Below are 22,187 nucleotides of genomic sequence, written 5' to 3' on the forward strand. Positions count from 1 at the left end.
CTAGGTGCAAAGCTGCAAGAAATGTGTAAAATGATCTCCTTTACAGGTAACAGAAAAATTTTATATTCATCATTGGCGCGCGTACGGGTAATGGTCTGAATTTTTTGAAGAAAAAAATAGTACGCCACTGAGATATGTCAAACTAAAAATCATTTTGGAATTGCTCGTTCAATTGATGACGAAATATCTTTCTTGCCTTTTTTTCATATGCGGCGCCATTTTTATGCAAAAAAATTAAACATCTTAACGTTTACAAAGTATTTGAACTAAGTTTCTATGCATATGGAAACTACCTCAAATACTTGGTAAGCGTTAAGATGTTTTATTTTTTTGTATAAAAACGGCGCCTCGTATGAAAAAAAGGAAAGAAAGATTTTTGTCGTAAATTGAACGAGGAATTCAAAAATGATTTTTAGTTTGACATATCTCATGGGCGTACTATTTTTTTCTTCAAAAAATTCAGACCATTACCCGTACGCGCGCCAATGATGAATATATAATTCTTCTGTTATCTGTAAAGATCATTTTAAACATTTCTTGCAGCTTTTCACCTAGTTGAAATCTTATTAGTAATATTTTCTGTTATTGTTCTAGTTTAGTATTATTATATTGGATAGTTCTTGATGATGTATTAAGAAATGAAAAATACGCGCCAAGATGTTTTATTTTTCTGCATAAAAACGGTGCATCATATGAAAAAAAGACAGGAAAGGTTTTTTATCATAAATTAGACGTGGAATTTAAAAATAATTTTTAATTCGAAATATCTCAGTGGCGTACTATTTTTTTCTTTAAAAAAATTCAGACCATTGCCCGTAGGCGCGCCAATGATGAATACAAAATTCTAAATTGTATGTCAAAAAATTCGTAATAACTACCTCCTAAAACTCAAAAAATTTCATTTCCATAGCTCAACTGGTCTTAGAGCAATAAATAAATTGGCAATTTGAAATCAACACCCCGTATTTCGGAAACTAAGGATTTGCAGACATATGTTTATAGAGCAAACTGGTATTAATTTTTCATGTAGAATTAGCCCTTAAAATTTTTCGTACTTATTTACTAACACCCTGTAGTTACTTCATGTTACGAGTTCTTTAAAAGTGATAATGTTACAACTGTTGTTGATTTGTGAAAATATAAATTGGACCAATCTCCATCTTCAACTGTACAACATTCGAACTCGAGCCGTGGCTTCCTCCAAACAATGTATCTTCTCCAAGTTCTCATGTCTACCAAATTTCCCTCCAGTCTTCTTTTTAGACTTGTACCCTGCAGTTATCAGATCCACAATATTCTCCTCTTCGGATCTTCAAATCTTGTATGATCAAGACATGATCAATTTGGTTAGGGACCGTTCAAGTATTACGTAACGCAGGTTGGGGGGGGGTCAAAAATCTTAAAAAATTGCGTTACGCAATAGGTAAACTCCCTTAAGAGTGCGTTACGTAGGGGGGGGGGTTAAAAATCTTCAAAAATCGCGTTACGTAATACTTGAACGCTCCCTTAGCGGTTGTTCCACCAGGCATAATCCATGTCACAAATTATCCCAGTACTAAGCCTATATTAATTTGATATTGTATTGCAAGTAGACTTACAAATCCTAATATCAAATTGTATTGGATAAGGCTAAGAAGAATAAATAGACCTATTCACATGTATAAAAGTAACGCTCATTTATCTCACTTGCAAAGATATAAATCACGTTAATGAGAAGAATAAATACATGAAAAGACAATAAACACATCTGTGAATTCCCAGAAAATACACAATTAAAACACAATTTGATATATAAGGGTTGGCTAAACTTAAGTACACTATAAAACAAAGGCTATAAGCGGGTTTTTCTCAAGCGAGTAATTCGTTCTGGTGATTAACTTATTCACTCTAAGCTAAGAGGATACAGAGCCTAAAGGAAGTTATTATAATCAAATAAAATAAAATGGTTAAAAACGCGTGCTTATCCTTTTATGAATTATCCCCAAGGAACTTGAATTTACTCTCATTAGTATTTAGGAAATAAAATGCATGTTTAAATAGGTTTTAAACTACACTCAAAGAAAAAAATATTGCATATTTTGAAATTAACGTGTGAAATAAAATTTTTTGTGCTGCCCCCAGTGTCATAGAAATAAGATCTTTTCCGAATGCAATGTTTTAATGTATCATATAAATGGTATAATCGGATTTAAATTTAATATGGGCTATATGGTGGCCAATAAAATTTAAAGATTGAATCTCACCAAGGGAAGCATTCACTATTCAACCGAGATAAAGACCTGCGTCATGATGCATTAACACGAATATGTTATCCAATATGGCTGGAAAATGGCAAAACATGATCGCCGAAAATGTTTTTAATGTACATATCAGCTGTCATTCACCCTATCACCTCCACAAGTTCGGTATCTCCTTTACAAGAAATACCACTCCATAGCAGTGGCGTACTGAGCATGGTTCCGCGGGTTCCACGGAACCAGGGCACGGGCCCCGCACGGGCCCGCTTTTGCTTCTTTTGTTTCTAATTTGACGGGGACATTTTGAACTACACAAGTACCTGAATTTGATGAACTAACTAATTCTAAGCAACTTTTTTTGAAGTTATACTTCTTTACCGGCGATAGAGGGTGATTTTTTTATATGTTAAAACCTATCAGCCCAGCGCATGCGCATTATAACTTTGTTCTGATTGGATGTTCAAATGACATGTCAAAAATTATCCGATATGGCAGCTGTGGTTTGGAGGTAAAGGTAAACAAATGTATAATATATTAGTTTTATTGTTGTGAGGACAGAAACAAAAAAGTTTATAATATTTTAGTGACTTTTAAATAGTTTTTAAAAGCAACAGGTACGTAATAATTGTTAATGTATCATGGGTATAAACCTACCTATTTGATCTGCCAAAATACATAGTATGTAATACTTTTATTTATATAATTTGATTACCATCAAAATTTCTATCAATATTCACCTAATATATTGTTTTTTTACTCTATGTTTTGTTGTATTTTTTCAATTCTAAATCATTTCAATTCAAAATTAAAATAATTTGATCAATTTTCAAAATATCAAAATATCACAAGTTTAATCCGTTTAGTTAGTCGATCTTCGTAAATAATGACACGTAGTGCCCGTGGCTAAGCGGAGAAGGCGAATGAATTCCAATACCAACCGCTCTTATCAGCGCTGGTTCGAGTCCCAATAGAAACTTTCTTTTTTGTTTTTTTTTTAATACATTTTATGATTGTAAGTATATTTATTATATAATTGTATTTTCAGAAAATACGTATTTAGTTAAAAAAATTTTCGACAATTAATGTTCAGACATCATTTGTGGCTTGTTTAATGTGTTTGTGTGTGTTTTATTCTTTTATTATTTTAATTTTTGGCACTGTTCTAATAAAAATGTTTGAGAAGTAGTAAGTATAAATTAGTTTAATATTTAAACAAAATATAAATAAAAAATATATTAATTTCGTTTAAATCATATAATAGAAGTATAACTTCTTACGTGCGTACAAAGTACACACACATTCTTTTTTTATACTTTTTTGTCACTAAGTCATTAGTTTTCGAGTTATTTGCGAGTAAAAATGTTTATTTTTGTACATAAAACACATTTTCAGGCGCTTTTTCGCAAATAACTCAAAAAGTAAATATTTTATCAAAAAAAGACTATTAGCAAAAATATAGCTTGTAAACAAATGGTGTATATATAAAGTCTGTAGACTCTGTAGAAGCAGAGTTGCAGCTAATACAAAGTGGTTTCTTAATCGTCAAATTCCAAATCGAATATTTCAACATAAAATAACCAAAAAATAACTTTTCGGGTAAGAGTGATTTCAACTTTTTAAAAGTATTTAAAAAAAGCTTAATTTTTCTTTTCTAAAAAGTTTCTTACATGAAAAGTAAGTTACGATCAAAATAATGTTGATCCCTTTTTTTGTTGGTATTAGAATCCGAAATGAAATTAATCGTTACCACTTCACAAATTACTTTACTTATGTATTTTTTTTATAAGATCTGTAAGACTCAATGGTTCAGAGTGCTTATTTAAAAAAAAAAAGCTGTAGTTAAATAGGCTTAAAAGAGTCACCAGTCCGAGTGTATGCATTTTGAACAGCCATATCTTTTCATAATCAACTTTTGTCTTCAGGAAAGCAAAAAGTCCAAAATATTTACAATAGCAAAACCTATATTTTTACTATTTGAGATTTTCGGTATCACTAATATTTTTAAATTAAAAGATTAAGTTTTCACTCTGATGGCATATAAAACAACGTAACGTTACTCTATATCCCACCAGACTGAAAACATTGGGAACCTTCTCTGGTAACACCTCCGAGGCTTCTACAATTTGCAAGCCATAACGGATGCAGAGACTAAGGAAGATGAGGGAATTTTACAATTTACAATTCACGTCCCATCTGCTCAGCGCGGTAAAGTTCCAACGAGAATGTTAAAGTTTCGAACATTACGTTGTTTTATATGCCATCAGAGTGAAAACTTAGTCTTTTGCTAGCAGTTGCCGCTAGGGCATCTATACCATTTCGTTCGTTTCAATCCGTTACTGCACGCCAGGGTTTGTTTTGGTTGGATCAGAGAGAGCAGCATATGTGCCTCCTGATGAGAGACTAATAAGTTTCGAAACCGGTAGAGGTGCTTGCTGCACTCTCTGATTGGACTAGAATATGATGCGGCTATCTCTGTATGAGATTACATCTGGAATAGCGTTCATCATATGGAAGCAAAATTTACAAAAAGTCGTCTACAGAAGAGTTGGCGAACAGTATGTCAGTTGTAACCTCATACAGAGCGTTGGCTTTTGTGGTGGCGGCATTGTGCTACGCAGCGGTATTGTTTTGAAAGGACATACCGAACATGTGGAGGTGATTAGGCGAATGCCAACTGATATGTACATTGAAAACATTTAAGAAGATCATATTTTCCCATTTGAAAGACATATTGAAGATGACATATTGGTGTTAATGCACGTCTTCATATCGCTACCATAGTGAAGACTTACCTTGATGAGATTCAATTTAAAAATTGTACTGGCCAGCATAAAGCCTAGATCAGATTTAAATCCGATTATAGCATTTATATGCTACTTTAAAACATCGCATTCGGAAAAAATATCCTATTCCTATGATACTGGGAGGCTAAGGAAAACAACACAAAAAATTTCATTCCACATGCATATGCAATATTTTTGTCTGTGAGTATATTTTTGTTGTGGCATGATTAAGTTAAATATTGTATTTATATGGGGGCTAAACGACATTCTTTTTTTAAATTTACATTTCTCGGCAACTGTGATAACCCTACAAACAAAATTACAAGAGGTATAAGAGCATTAATTAATTATTTCTTCTTAAGTTCCATCTTCTATCGAAGGCTGGAAATCATCATGGTTATTCGGACCCTGTTGACTGCCGCTCTACATAAATAGTTCTGCACTACTGCATTCGAACCATTCCCTTAAGTCCTTATTTGGCCAGGATATTTTCGTCATCCCATATTTCATTTTCCTCGGATTTTGCATGCTGATCTGTTTTAGCATGCTGATCTACATACATACTACATAAGTCTAACAGTTTTGCAAACTTAGGATCAATCATTTATGATTTTGTAAGGCATTTCTCGTAATTTTATCTATTTTCTTTTTGTGTTACAGAGCCTAAGCAAGTTGGTTGGGTTGCACCATATCAGAAGGGTGATCTGGATACACCAAAAAGTTCCATTACAGATTCACCAACAGCCCCGATAGCCGAGCCTGAAAAGTTTGGTAAGTTATAAAAATTTTACTAATTATACAGGATGTTACAAAAAGGTAGGTCATAAATTATATCCCATATTCTGGTACCAAAAATAGTTCGATTACACCTAACTTACCTTAGTACAAATGTGCACAGAAAAAAAGTTATAGCCTTTGAAGTTGCACAATGAAAATCGATTTTTCCAATATATCGAAAACTGTTAAGAGACTTTATATTGAAAATGGATATATGGCTTTCTTATGGCAGAAACATTAAACAAAATAACAGTGTTCAGTGTTTGTGCACCCGATAAAAATTGTATGGAGGTTGTGTTCCCTTAAACCTACCCAAATATTTATTTACGTTCTAATTAAATTATTATTGGGGTATTATTTTAGTTAAACACAATGTTTAAACAATTCTCTCACATGGGAATTGCTTACACATGCCTGAATGCATATACTTTAATCTTTCCAATTTGAAAAATCTGAAATTTATGTTCATTTTCTTATGCATTCATACAATCACAATCAATCCCAATTTTTATAGGGACTCGGTAAAAGAGCTGCCCGTTACGAAATGGCAAATAAACTCATTTAAAGTAAAATAATTGTGCCTTATACCCAATAAAAATAGTAAACTTAACAAGAATAAACTCAAACTTAAACTCATAGAGGTATCTAACAATAAAACACTGAAAACATTTGTTTTCTATACTTCCACAAAATTTATTATAACTATTTGATTACAGCTTTTTCGGCAGAGTGCCTTTCTCAAGTGAATTAGTTTACTATGTGTTTGCCTTTAAGTTTTTAACTAAAGGAGTGGGGAGCTGTTTGTCTCGAGTTGGTCACTCAGAATTATATCTGTATTTTGCAATTTATTAATTTCCATAGAATCTAATAAGGATAGTTTAAAGCCTTTATTTTGAATATGCAGAATTTGAAACTCTTCATTAAAAGAATGATTATGATCTAGAAGGTGAAGTGCGTATGTAGAAGTGTCTGTTTTTCTACTGTTGAAAGCCCTTTTGTGTTCTGCTATCCGTTTGTCAATGGTCCTGCCAGTTTGCCGATGTAAGTTTTCGGACAGTCACCACAAGTTAGTTTGTAAACACCACTCTGTAGTCTGTAGTTGCTTTCTCTTTCGGCTCTTATTGTTCTTAATATATTTGCTTAAGTTGTTGTTAGTTCTGAAAGCTGGTGTTATTCCTTTCTTTTTTATGCATCTGACTATTTTTGTTGTTATCTTGCCAGTATATGTGATAGAGCAGATGGTACTAGGTTCTTTCTGTGGTGGTGGATAGACTAATTTCAGGGCTTTCTTATGGAGCTTTTGGTTTAAAATTTTGTTGTTTGTTCGTTATAGCCGTTGTTTACTGCTATTTGCTTAATGATGTTCAGTTCTATTTCGCAGTTATTTTTTGACATGGGAATTTCTGTCAGTCTATGTATGTAACAAAAAAAAAATAACTTCGAAATAGAACTCAACATCATTAAGCAAATAGCAGTAAACAACGGCTATAACGAACAAACAATTAACAAAATTTTAAACTAAAAACTCCATAAGAAAGCCCTGAAATTAGTCTATCCACCACCACAGAAAGAACCCAGTACCTTCTGCTCTATCACATATACTGGCAAGATAACAACAAAAATAGTCAGATGCATAAAAAAGAAAGGAATAACACCAGCTTTCAGAACTAACAATAACTTAAGCAAATATATTAAGAACAATAAGAGCCGAAAGAGAAAGCAACTACAGACTACAGAGTGGTGTTTACAAACTAACTTGTGGTGACTGTCCGAAAACTTACATCGGCAAACTGGCAGGACCATTGACAAACGGATAGCAGAACACAAAAGGGCTTTCAACAATAGAAAAACAGACACTTCTACATACGCACTTCACCTTCTAGATCATAATCATTCTTTTAAGAAGAGTTTAAAATTCTGCATATTCAAAATAAACGCCTTCAGCTATCTTTATTAGAATCTATGGAAATTAATGAATTGAAAAATACAGATATAATTCTGAATGACCAACTCGAGACAAACAGCTTCCCACTCCTTAACCTCTTTAGTTAAAGACTTTAAAAAGGCAAACACATAGTAAACTAAATCACTTGAGAAAGGCACTCTGCCTAAACAGCTGTAGTCAAATAGTCATAATAAATTTTGTGGAAGTATAGAAAACAAATGTTTTCAGTGTTTTATTGTTAGATAAAATGAACTTCCATCAAGTAACGGTCGAATCCATCAATTATTCATAGAGGTATATATTAACATAGAGTGAGCCTACTCTCCGCGCTTCGTGACGACAAGATCTCTTGGTCTGGTTTGCGGTATCTCTTTCTAGCACATTGTATCGAGCAACTAAGATGACATGACAAGCGAAAGGCCACAAGGGCGATAAATTACGGCGCCGTAAGAGCAGTAAACCTGACGAGGCATTGGTTGACTAACTCCTATTTCATCTACAATTCTACAATTGTGTAGTCCAGCGGTTCTTAATCTGTGGTACATGTACCACTGGTGGTACATTTCATTTTTTGAGGTGGCATACAAAACGCAAAAACAGCCAAAATCAGCACCACTATTATAGTTAAGAGGAAACAGTAGCGATCAACAGGTAGCGAAAACGCGTTCCAAGATTGCGGCTGTAATTTTGAATATTTGTTCGAGATATTTGGCACACTTATTCGTAATATAATAAAGAATGGCGGTACAGAGCCCAATTTGAAAAATATATTAATATGTGGAACTTACTCTGTAATTAAATACAATATTAAAAAAACGAGCCTGTACCGCCATTAATAAGAACAAAAAAATACATTTTCTTCAAATAAACTTTTTTATCCGATGCCTAGATTTTGTGTCATTTTGGAACTACTAATGAAATAAAAAATTTTAGTTCCGCTACGCGGAACGCGTTTTTGCTACCTGCTGATCGCTACTGTTTCCTCTTAATTAGATCACCTAGTTAGATATGTATTTCAGTTAGGTGGTACCAAAAATAATAAAAAGGATTTGGTGGTACATGACACAAAAAGATTGAGAACCGCTGGTTTAGTCAACCAATGCCTCGTCAGGTTTACTGCTCTTACGGCGCCGTAATTTATCGCCCGTGTGGCCTTTCGCTAAGTGTGAATATAGGCACGGAAGGGGAGGACTACTGTCGCAGATTTACTGAAGCTAGGACAAATAATCCCCGGACAAATAATCCCGGACAAAAATCCCCACAAATTATCCCTGGACAAAATATCCCCACAAAAAATCCCGGACAAAATATCTATAAAAGTTTTCTCGTAAATGCAATCGACGTAAATGTTTTTCAGCCTCAGTGCATGAGAGTTATAGATAGCAATCGCGATGAAACCGCTTTTCGGCACGAAAACAATGAATAGCAATTAGGATTAAGTATCAATTGTAATTTTGATTACCAAAATTCGAATTCCAATTCCATGTCGAAACCTTCAAATTTTACATGGCAGAAGAGTGTGAGTTTTTTCAAAAATCGTGGAAGATATTGGGAATGAGTTAAGGCTATGGGAATCATGTTGTAATTATTTGCTGAAATATTTTGCTTATTCTGCTTTGAATAACTATGTTCAAAACATTGCGTATTCGTGATGATAATTGCTGGTCTTGAAAACGATAATCTTGACTGTAATGCAAAAAAACCTGTTCCTTTTTGTTTCAACGTCAAAAATATTTAGTTATCATCATCAATGTCGTTATAACTCTTCGAGAGTCTTTGCTATTGCTTTCCATGTTTGTCGGTCCTGTGCCACTATGTATTTCCCATTGTCTCACTCCCATTTTGTCCAGATCTTTTTTAAGTGCATATTTCCACCCTTTTCCAGGCCGTCCTACAGACCTTTTCCCATCTAACTCCCCCCGAGCCGCTATGAAGGATTTTTGAAAAAACTCACAGTTTTTGTCATGTAAAATTTGAAGTTTTCGGCGTGGAATTGGAATTCGAAATTTGGTAAAATTTCGGGAAAACTTTTAGTGAACTATTCGGCAGCAAATATCTTTTGGGGATTTTTTGTCCGGATTTTTTTTTAGGGATATTTTGTAAAAAAAATGGGGATTATTTGTCCGGGATTCTTTGTGGGAATTTTTGTCCGGGAATTATTTGTCCGGGGATTTGTTGTCCAGGGATAATTTGTGGGGATTTTTGTCCGGGGATTATTTGTCCGGACCCCGCTTTACTATGTGTAAGAGTGAAACAGCACTGATACACAGTTTTGGCAAAGAGCCAAAAAAGATGGTGTCGTCACTTCGCTCTGAATGACACTCTGTCTATGATAATATATATGTCTATGCTTAAACTTCCATTACGAAAATCGATTAGAACTTACTATCAAACTTGCGAAATTGTATTATTGTTCCTTGGAGGAAATAATATTTTTAGTAGTGAACACAATTGGCTCGAGCGTACCAATTTTCTACAAGCAGACAGCTTCTTGTGATGAATATGAAGCCCTTTTAGAAATTTAAATGAATAGACCAGTCTGGTGAAAATTAATTCCAACTTTATGTAATGGATTCGGGTGAAATTTCGGTGTTTTAGTATTCAGTGGTGAAGGTTTCCCATTTTACTTATACATTTTGTACCTGTTCTTGTTTATTTACGAAATATTCTATTCATTGTATTGCATACTGCATACTATTAGTTTATATTATCTTCTACACTGTGGGCCGAAATAAAGGAGTGCATTTTTTAGTTGAAAATAACTTTTTTGTTTTTTGGGCGATTTAATTTCTTTTAGTAGGGCTAATAGCCTAACATGTCATCAAAATGACTGCAAGTTTGGAAGCAAAAATAACGTAAGGGTCGGACTTATAAAAAAATTTATGCAACGGTGCATTTAAGCTCGTTGCAAATGAAAACTGTCTTAGCTAAAATTGAACTGATATGCTCTTTTGGTAGGTTAACTATCCAGAACACTTAAGTAAAAAGGAAATTTTTCAAAATTACGGGATTCGCAAAATATCATTTTTTTATTTAAATAATGTTCAGAACGCGCCTTCGCCATAAAATTTTAAAAAATCCCGTATTTGTAAAACATAATTTTTTACTTAAATTGGGAAATCTTATTCGAGTACTTTTCTAATATGTTCACCAGAACGAAACCCTTTTAACACTAAATTACATCTTTTCCATCGTTTTTGCCTCATATTAGCAGTAATTTTTGTTAAATGTCTTAAGAATTTCTCAAACGCTCAAATATGTCAATTTTACTTAATAAGTCATGACTGCTTAGGTTGCCATGGCATTTGTTTGACATTTATAGTTAAATAAGTAAATTGGCCAGTTCGTAATGCCACTTTTAAGCAAAGAATATTAATAGACAGATTATTAATTAAATTTTGCCGTGTAACATATAATTATGGCGCAAGAAACATTGTAAATGCATTTCCTGAGAAAAATTGGCATATTAGAACGATAGGAAAGTTCTCAACACATCTAAGGGAAACCCATGGGTCTATTTAACATAAAAGTGGAAGAAGAAGGAAGCAAAACTGAAGAACTGAAGAAAATATTGTTAGAGTAAGGGTTGTTTTAGGAAGTTTGCAACCTGGCCAATATGTTGTAGCAAGGAAAATCTCAAAAGAAACTAGAATTTTCCGCACATCAGAAGATTGCCATCTTAAAGATTTAAAAAAGTTTACTGTCGACGACTTACTGCCAATGTAAGAGAAAAACTACTGGAAAGATATAATTTGCTACTAAGAAGATTGCGCTGTCGTGAAGACATTAGAAAAATATGGTTTTCAGATGAAAAAATGTTTTATTATGCCTCCTAAAAATACCCAAAATAATAGGGTGTATTCTGACGTACAACTTAAGAGAGAAATTCCTCTAGAGCATTTTTAATTGAAAAATGTCATTTCTCAAAAGGTGTGATGTGAGAACTAAATCCGGTTGACTATTCAATTTGGGGATTTTCGAACAAAATTTGTATGTCGGACAACAATTTGAAACCATCGAACAGCTCAAAGAAAGAATGCAGTTTGTTTAGAACAATTTTGAACAGGGTGTAATAAATGGTGCTATCAATTTATGGCGCAGACGATTCCAGAAGTGGTAGACACTAATGGTGGCCACATTTATATTATAGTCTAAGTTTTAAAATTATTAAACTGTTTTTATAAATGTGTTATTTGTTAAAATGTTACATTTTCCTAATTTAATAAAAAAATTAGATTTTGCGAATCCGGTAATTTTGAATAAATTTCTTTTTACTGAACTGTTCTGGATAGTTAACTTACCAAAAGAGCATATCAGTTTAATTATAGCTAAGACAGTTTTTATTTGCAACGAGCTCAAATGCACCGTTACATAAATTTTTTATAAGTCCTACCCTGTACGTTATTTTTGCTTCCAAACTTGCCAGTCATGTTGACAACATGTTAGGCTATTAGCCCTGCAAAAAGAAATTAAATCGCCCAAAAAACAAAAAAGTTATTTTCAACTAAAAAATGTACTCCTTTATTTCGACACTAACGTATTCATAACTTCTGTTACATGATAGTTTTAGTCCAGTCATCTGAGACAAAAATACCATTAAACCTCTCAAAATCATTCGAACAAGCTGAATTTAGTTGAAATGTAAAGATAATCGTGGAACCCCAAAATGATTCAAAACAGTTTGCCACTGGTGGAAGCCAGGGGAAGCTCGGGCTTCCCACTAATATTAATTAGTTTCTTAGATAGATTGTAGAACATTGCCCCATCCTTAAGAGATGGTTCCTCCTGGAACCTGCTCGGGTCTGGAACTGGATGCTGGTACAGGCAACTGATCTCTTTTTTACAACTGCCAGTTGTATAAAAGTGGCAAGGTTTTCGCTCCGCTCGTAACTATGCGGATTGCAACGTACTAGTAACTGGACGTTGGTGTCCATAGAGATATCTTCCACCGTATTTCGTATGGTGGAGGTAAATAATTTACTTACTTACTTACTTAGTCCTAAGCCTTTCTACCTTTAGGTTTAAGGCTGGTGGAGTTGAGTTTGGCATTGTAGTCTCCATGCTTTCCGATCTTGCGTTAGGTTTCTTGCACTTTCCAATGTCAATCCCTTCTTCTCGACTTCTTTCCTGATTTCATCTACCCACATAACTCTTGGTCTTCCTCTTTTGTTTTTCCCCTGCACTCTCGTTTCGAACACTCGTTTTGTAAGCCTCTCGTTCGACATTCTACACACGTGCCCGAACCATCTAAGTTGCCCCTCCACTATTTTTTCATTGATTGGTTCTAGTTTTAGGTTTTGTCTAATTGTTTTGTTTCGTATTTTGTCTGTCCTCTTTCTGTTTGCTATTTTCCTCAGGAACCTCATTTCCATAGCATTGTCTCTGGATTTTTGTCTCCCCGTCAATGTCCATGTCTCGCTGCTATACATGATTGTTGGTCTAACTACTGATTTAACGACTGCCGTTTTTACTTTCTCCGGTATCTCTTTTTTTCCCAAAAATGTTGTTTTCATAGCGTTAAATAAGCTTCCTGTTCGTCCCATTCTCTCGTTTATTTCCATGTCTTGTTTACCATTTGATTCGATTATTACTCCTAGGTATTTAAAATATTCCACTTGCTCTAGTTGTTTCCCGTCTAATTATATTGCTTGTGTCTTCCTCGTATTTGAAATTATCATTGTTTTTATTTTCTCTGTATTAATTTTCATATTTATGTTTGATAATTCTTCTTCTAAGATTTCAAGATTGTTCTGTAAGTCTTCTCTGTTTTCTGCTATCAATACCATGTCGTCTGCAAATAGTAGCTCCGATAGTTGAGTCCGTTTCATTTGCCAGTATCCTAATGTTAGTTTTCTCATTCTTCTCTTGGCTTTCTTTATCGCTTCATCCAGTACCACTGAGAATAGCAGTGGACTCAGCACGCATCCCTGTTTGACGCCTTGACTTGTAGTAAGTTCTCTGGATTCCTCGTTATTGGTTCTTACTGTATTTGTATTATTTTTGTACATATCCTTTATTACTTCTATTATGTGTCTGTCGACTCCCCTTTCTTTAGTGTCTTCCATATGTCCTTTCTTCGGATTCTGTAATACGCCTTTTCCAGGTCAATGAACCACATATGTATCTCTCTATTCTTCTTGATTACCTTTTCACTTACTTGTCTTAATGTGAATATTAGGTCTTGCGTGCTTCTGTCCTTCCTGAATCCACACTGTGTGTCTTCCATAGTTGTTTGTAAATAATTTATGCATTAATAATTTGTAATAAAACAATTAAAAATTAATTAACTTTTTCAAAAACATAAAAATTTGAAGGTCAAACCGGCAATATATGTACGTTTTCAAAAAAAAAGTGTAAACAAATTCTTTATTAAATTCAGCTAAGTACTTTCTGCAATAGCACGTGCCATCATCAGAGCTTCCTATAAAGAACAACAAGTTAAGAGAATTTTTATACAAATAAAATGGTTAAAAAAACTTACTTCTTACAGGTTATAAACTCCTCAAAGAAGAGTAATTGGAGAAACACAACATATTAAAATCTTAGCAACTTATATTAAAAAATTGGATGCAGGGCTAAGCCTCTGATCTAAGGTGAAATCCCTTTCAAGTATTAAAGTGTTTCACATCTGATGTGATTATACTAAAATGGCTACCACATGGAAACGGAAACAGCTTTTACACTGGCATTTTTATGAAATGATGAAAGAACGTGTATACGGAAACCATTAGATCAGAAGCCCTGCATCCAATTTTTTAAAAGTTTTTATTATATTGTATTTCTACAATTACTCTTCTTTGAGGTCTGTAAGACCTAAGTTTTTTCAACCATTTTATTTGTATAAAAAATTCTCTTAACCTCCTGTTTTTATAGAAAGCTTTGATGATGGGATGTGCTATTGCCGAAAGTGCTTAGCTGAATTTAATAATAGTATATTGTGCAATAAGTGCAGAAAGGTACTAATTTTTCACGAGTTTGAAAAGTTGGGGTACGAGCGCAAGCGAGTGCCGCAATTCAAACGAGTGAGAAATTACCTTTCTGCACGTGTTACACACTATACTTTTTCTACTACCACAGTTTTTGCTAAAAATAAAAATCACAATTTATACCTAAACAAATTACACAGAAATCATAAAATAATATCCTATAATCATATAATAATAAAATCGTAAAAACTTAATGCACTGCCTTAATTTGTTTGAATTTAAACTATTTTAAATAAATTATTACAAAATAATGTCACATTTGACGTTATATTTATGCAGTCACGGATTTCCCCCAGACCTACTTCATTCGACGTATCTTCCTGAGGTTGCTAAATCCTTATTGGTTAATTGATAATTATAAAATGTTTATTAAGAATAAAATTGTAAAATAAAACATTGTAACATCCATAATTTAATTTCTATTCGATAATTAAGTATAATAATTGTCTTACAGGTTGTATATTTGTCTACATTTTAACCACAGATGTAAACAGAATATACATATAACGTTTCTTAGAATAAGGTAGTTATTTGTAAAATACCAAATGTAAAGATCCAAAATAATGTGTTGAAGTAGCGAATTTTGCAAATTTCTTGGACATGAGTTAAATCGGTTCTTTTTTGAAAATCACTATCAGATCTAATATCTTAAATAAAACCATTTCATCTAAACATAATATAATTATATTTATGATTTTATTGTGGAATGTAATGGTATTGTGCAGAAAAGAACTTTCCGTCACAGAAACGTCACTTTCCGGCACAGAAACGTCACTTTTCTGCACACTAATGTCATAAATCTTATACTATGAGAAAATAAAGTCCTTTTCATGGGCATTTTTCATAGACTTATGTATTATCATAGACAGAGTGTTTATCAGAGCGAAGTGACGACACCATCTTTTTTATTTGGATTAGTGCTGTTTCACTCTTACGCATAGTATAGCTGCGACAGTTGTCCTCCCCTTCCGTGCCTATATTCACACTTAATGTCATCTTAGTTTCTCGATACATGTGCTAGAAAGAGATACCGCAAAAGAAGTCCATGAGATCTTGTCGTCAGGAAGCGCGGAGGGTAGGCTCACTCTATGTTAATATATACCGTTATGGCATTTTTCAGTGCGTCACAAATGCTAGAAAAAAAGGTAAGTCCGTGATAATACACATTTATAACATTTATTCTAACATGACATTTTAGTTAAATCTGACAGTTGTCACATTTTATTTGCAATTTGGCATAAAAACAAATCAATTGAGCTTATTGCATTTATAGAATGGTATTTTCTTTGATTTGTAGTCTTATAAATTGTACAGATTATATTCGTAGATATATTATATAATTCGTAAATAATTTTTTTTTCGATTAGGTATAGCGCCATCTATCGACAACTAGAATAAATGGTATAAATGTCTGTAATCACGGACGTGCCTTTTTTTCTGTCACATACAATTTAATGCGTTAGAAAGAAATCGAAAAACTGTGACTCACTGAAAGATGCCTATGAGAAAAAGAATATCAACTTTGTTAACATAAAACTGCAGAAAAGTGCTTTGAATAGTGGCTGTAGGAAAAGAAATTTTACACACTCTCAGTTTTTTTTAAACATACATCTGTTGGCGGTTTGCCCTACTTTCAAGTGTGTAAAAGTCATACAGCATTTTTCAATAAAGTAGAAACTTTCTTAAGCATGAATCATAATATTATCATGCCCGCACCGTTCCGGCACGTAGCGTAGTCTCCAAAAAACCTGATTTTACAAAGAGCTGTCTGATACTATACGCTCCGGACAGTATGAATTGTTCATATTTAAAACCATTAAAATTAATATTTTTCGGAAACGAAACGCTACGTGCCGGAACGGTGCGGGCATGATAATATGATTCTTGCTTTTACTTATCCTTTTTTTATGTTTCAGGTAATGGTAATTTACTACAGGAAGGATCGGACTCAGAGTCAGAACGCGTATTATCCGATCCATGCAGCTACCTCAGCCCAGAAAACGATGAGGAGGAAGAATTACCCGAGAAGAAAGTATCGTTTCTGCACACCGAAAACGATGACTTTGACGTGGACGGGCTCAAAGAAAAAAAGAAACGGTAAGTTCCTTTAGGCCATCTGTCACGGAATATACAGGGTGTCTGCGTAACTTGGAACCATATGGAAAACTTTTTTAATATCAATTTTACGAAAAAAAGTCATTCTTTATAAAGTGCTCTGCATAGTCTAAAACCTAAGATGCAATCATCAGATATCAAATTTTGTCAACGGTATACGAGGTATGTCAAAAAATATGAATTTCGCTCAAGAGCAAACTACCTTTATATTTCAACATATCAAAAAATTTTATTATGAAAAGTTATTTGTAATTAAAAACCATATTCAAATATGCAATAACAGCTTTCTACTTGAAAAAAAATTTCTGAAATTTTCCCAAATTACCGATTCCGAACATCATTTTTATTTATTAGACATGTAATCTTATTAATAATTTTAGGAAAAAAAGTTATTCTTCATAAAAATCTATGCATGGTCTAAACCTCAAGATGCAACCATCAGTTATCCAAGTTTGTTAATTTTATAGGAGGTGTGTCAAATAATATGAATTCAAAAATAATTTAGAAATTCTTTCTAAATTCATATTATTTGACACACCTCGTATAAAATTAACAAACTTGGATAACTGATATTTGAGGTTTAGACCATGCACAGATATTTATGAAGAATAACTTTTTTCCTAAAATTATTAATAAAAGAGTTATTACATGTCTAATAAATAAAAATGATGTTCGGAATCGGTAATTTAGGAAAATTTCAGAAATTTTTTTTTCAAGTAGAAGGCTGTTATTGCATATTTGAATATGGTTTTTAATTACAAATAACTTTTCATAATAAAATTTTTTGATATTTTGAAATATAAAGGTAGTTTGCTCTTGAGCGAAATTCATATTTTTTGACATACCTCGTATACTGTTGACAAAATTTGATATGTGATGATTGCATCTTAGGTTTTAGACTATGCAGAGCACTTTATAAAGAATGACTTTTTTTCGTAAAATTGATATTAAAAAAGTTTCCCATATGGTTCCAAGTTACGCAGACACCCTGTAGATCTATAGAGTGAGTTGTATGTATGGAACGCCTCAATTAATTTAGAAACGGCTTGCACGATTTTTATAAGTTTTAGCGAGCTCGCAAACCAAAAGCGATATCCCTACATCGCATAACATACATTGCGGAAAGATACGCACTGAGTGTCACATCTGGTTTTCGGTGAATCTTCGGTGACTTTCGGTGGAACTTCGTTCACCGAAAACCAGATGTGACACTCAGTGCGTATCTTTCCGCAATGTATGTTATGCGATGTATGGATATCGCTTTTGGTTTGCGAGCTCGCTTAGTGAGTAAGGGTCGTGTGATGCGGCCGATATTATGGTGGTATTTACATTGTTGCCAGATCTTCTGTTTTTCTAGAAATCTAACACCTTATTTCAAATGGAACACCATGTATATTTTTTGCGCTTTGAAGTCCTTAAGCAATAATGATTATTTTTCATGTAATATTCTCTATAAGTACCTAAATGCCGTAATTTCTGAGTTATTGCAATATTTATTTTAAAAAAATGTTAAGACTGTTTGGATCGTTGGAATAAAAAAGATCGTTTGTAATTTTTTTTTTCTAAAGTTGATCGCTTTCGAGTTATAAAGAATTAAAATTGAAGAAAAACGAAAAATGATGATTTTCAAGGTTCAAAAACACAAGGAAAAAATATAATTTTTGAAATTACGAAGTGTCTAAATTAAAGTTAAAACCTTTGATATCAGCTTCCTCTAATAATTTTTGGCATGTTTTATTTTTTGTTTTTTAATTGTTAATGAATCTCTTATGAGAGGTCCGACGTACTTATGAGAGGTCCGAATGTTTTAAAATGAAATAAGCCTAAATTACTTATTGTGCAGTCACTGAAGGTGGATATGAACTAGTACCTCCTATTTCGTTGAACCTCCATAGATTTGCATGAAAATTGATGAAAGTTAGAGGATATCTCAAGGAACAAAGGTGACATGATGCCAACTTGCGCTTTGGCCACCCTTGGGATGCCACCCCTTCTGGGGGGTGAAAATTATTTTATTGAAAATAACCCCATAATTCGATAGAAGGACAAATTCTAAGCAAAATTTGTTATATAAGGTTATTAAAAAAATCAAAACTTTTTGAGTTGTTAAAGATCAAAATTTTAATTTTTCTTAAAAAAATGCATGCTTTTAACCGATTTTTCATCAATAACTCAAAAACTATACAAGTTGACTTCATGTCACCTTTGTTGATTGAGGTATCCTCTAATTCAGGGCCGTAACTACCATTGGGGCAACCGGGGCAGTGCCCCGGGGCCCCCGACAATGGGGGCCCCGTGCGTAGATTTTAACGAGGAAAAATAAATATATGTATTTTAAAAGCCGATCCCAACAAAATATTTTCAAATGACACAATTTTAAAAAGACCGCAACATTGTTTTAATTTTTCACTGGGGAAATTAATCTTTTAGACTTTGCGGAACAGAATGCAATTGGAAGAGCACAGGGCCCCTGAGGCCTGAGCTAAGCTGGGGGCCCCGAGACCTTAACATAAAAATTTAAATTATTACTTAAGAAATTAGTTATTTCGGCGTAATAAAACCTAAAATGCCATTGGAAGAGGGGCGTCCGGGCTAAGCTGAGACCCCCGATACCTTTCGTGAACATATAAATTGTGACTGAGGAAATTAGTTATTTTGGCGAAATAAAAACTAAAATGCAACCGGAATAGGGACCCCAGGTCCCAGCTACTTTGTCTTAATCAATTTACTCCAGACCACATCTTGGTACGTGAAAGGAACCACATATTGAAAAGAAAGGTATACAAAAGATAAAATGAGCACATTAGGATCAGTCCCACCAGTACACTGACCAGCTTCATTGAGTGTGCTTGGCTCACACTGCAGTAGCTTAAGGCACCTTAAGGTGCTTTTAAATCAAAGTGAACACGAACGAAGGAACGAATTCGTAGGTGTTCGCTTGGTTATTCTTTCGGTACAAAGTAAGACCATTTACATTGTAGCGAACGAACGCATTCGTTGATAATCCGTCCGCAATGTCAGATACAGATGAAGCTGTAATCATTAGCGCTGCTAATTTTATAGTTATTGCAGGACATGCTAAAAAAAGAAAGAAGAGAGTGTCTTGTTCACATAGGAGAGAGTGTGGTGTTCACATAGGAGGGAAAATGCGCTTTCAAGGGGTTAAATATCAAACAGTTTTCCGGATCCCCCTTGCGCTGGGGGTAAATTCCCCAGACCTCCCGGTAGGGGGCCCCAGATCACATTTGCCCCGGGGCCCCCAACATCGTAGTTACGTCCCTGCTCTAATTACTCACTAATTTTCATGAAAATCGATGGAGGTTTAACGAAATCGGATGTGAAAACCTCCTAGTCCAGGAACCGAAGCTTTTCACCCCGCAATTTTTACAGAATGGATCGATTTGCATGAAAATTTGAGAATAAGTAGTGGATAGTCCAAGGATCAAAATCTATATGATGCCGAAAGGCGCTTTTATTATGGGGGTGGTTGCCACCCCATCTCGGGGGTGGAAATTTTTTATTATATTTTGACAGCAAAAGTTGATAAAAACATTCATTCTAAGCAAAAAATGTTGTATACATTTTTTTGTTAAAACTAATAGTTTTCGATTTATTCGCTATCGAAAGTGTTAGTTTTGTATGGAAAAAATCAATGTTCTTCTATAGTACAGTGGAACCTCGATAAGTCGGCCTCCGATAACCCGGAAGTCCGGCTAACCCGGACCGATTTTCATCAGACAAAACAAACATTTTTTCACTTTGACTGAGTTTTTTACCAAGAAATAAACAATACTGTATACAACTGTACGTAATTTAGATGTATTGTGCATATGTATTTCATGTTTTTGCAATGATAATGTGTATTTGTTTATTATATATGTATTTTATTAATTTTTGCCATATTATTGGGCTAACCCGGATTTTCGATAACCCGGACCGGCCACGGTCCCGATTATTCCGACTTATCGAGGTTCCACTGTATACTCATTTACTATTCACTCAATGTTTGTCGTAGAAAAAAAATTTTTTACACCAAGTTCTTAAGAATTAAATAACCTACAATTTAATTTTAAACATTTCTTCTTATCTTTGATGCTAATCTTTCTATTCTGAAGAAAATGGCATTTTTTACCAAATTGCAAACATTCGTTATTCGCTTTAAACTTCAGTTTTTTTAAAACTAATCATTATAAGCCAGCCAAACTTCTAGAATCTATTAATAATACACAAATAAAGAAGAATGAGTAAGGCCAACGCCTAAAAACACCGCTAACTTGCATTATTATGCTTACAATTGAATTTCTCCTTTTTTTTTTTTCTCAAAAAAATATGTTGATTTTTAACCGTAACTTTTTTATTTTGTATCTTAAAAAGTTTGGTATAAAATAATTTTGTAGGTTTTTACAAGATCTATAAGCCTATTAATATTAGATATTATTAAAATGCTTAGTCACAAAAAATGGTGACTTTGAAAGGGTTGGTAAAGGTGGCTTTTGCATGCTATTACAAGTTTTAATTGTCAATAGCTCACTTAATTTTTGTCATAGAAAAATTTTTTCATACCAAATTCTTGGGAACTAAATTAGCTACAATTTAATATTTGCACATTTTTTCATATCTCTGATGCTAATCTTTCTATTCAGAAGAAAAGGCCATTTTTTCCAAACTACAAAAATTCGTTAATCGCTGTTAACTTCATTTTTTTTTAAACGAATCATTCTAAGTGGGTCAAACTTCTCGAACTTATTAATAATACATAAATAAATAAGACCAAATAAGGTCAATGACTAGTTTTAATTAGGGTGGTGGTTATGGGGTTGCTTCCGACCACTTTTGCGCTGAAAAAAATAGCGACTGACATTCTTTTCATTATAAGTCACTTAATTTTTGAGCTAGAGACTTTTTTTTATTTATATAGATAGATATTTTTAAATTCTTTAAATTAGTTTTTACAAGTTATTCTCGAAAAATGCATATTATTTTTCCCGTCTTTTGACTTTGAAACTACAATATTTAACATTTGACAAAGGAGAGCTTACATATAATAAAGTATACCTTGATTACTATAATTAAATAATTGAACTAACCAAAAACAAAAGACAAAAGAAACAGATTAACAATATACACGGCGCACTGCTTGTTGAGTCGTATGACCAATTCACTACTGAGGTTCATAGTTACTGAAGACCGAAATAAAAAGAGTAAAATTTGACCGTTTGAGTCTCAGGAACCACCAACTGTTGGTCTTGAAGAAAATTAAAAAAGACGATTTTGTTTATTTTTTCAAATAGTACATTTTTGTTAAGTAAGGTTGTTTTGATAAAACGAAAACTTTTGGAGTTAT

The 22,187-nt window shown here is 33.4% G+C and overlaps 1 protein-coding gene across 4 annotated transcripts in view; it reads left to right on the forward strand.

Moving 5' to 3' along the window:
* The window catches only part of LOC114343583 (anion exchange protein 2), a 732,215-nt gene that overhangs the window by 476,015 nt on the left and 234,013 nt on the right, over nucleotides 1–22,187 (forward strand). For all 4 annotated transcript variants that reach the window (XM_050650923.1, XM_050650925.1, XM_050650926.1 and 1 more), the window contains 2 exons: nucleotides 5,681–5,791; nucleotides 16,645–16,825. In XM_050650923.1, coding sequence (XP_050506880.1) covers nucleotides 5,681–5,791; nucleotides 16,645–16,825 — 292 coding nt within the window. The remainder of the gene's footprint in view (nucleotides 1–5,680; nucleotides 5,792–16,644; nucleotides 16,826–22,187) is intronic.

Source organism: Diabrotica virgifera, chromosome 5, assembly GCF_917563875.1.
Source record: "Diabrotica virgifera virgifera chromosome 5, PGI_DIABVI_V3a".
In the NCBI taxonomy this organism is placed as follows: Eukaryota; Metazoa; Arthropoda; class Insecta; order Coleoptera; family Chrysomelidae; genus Diabrotica; species Diabrotica virgifera.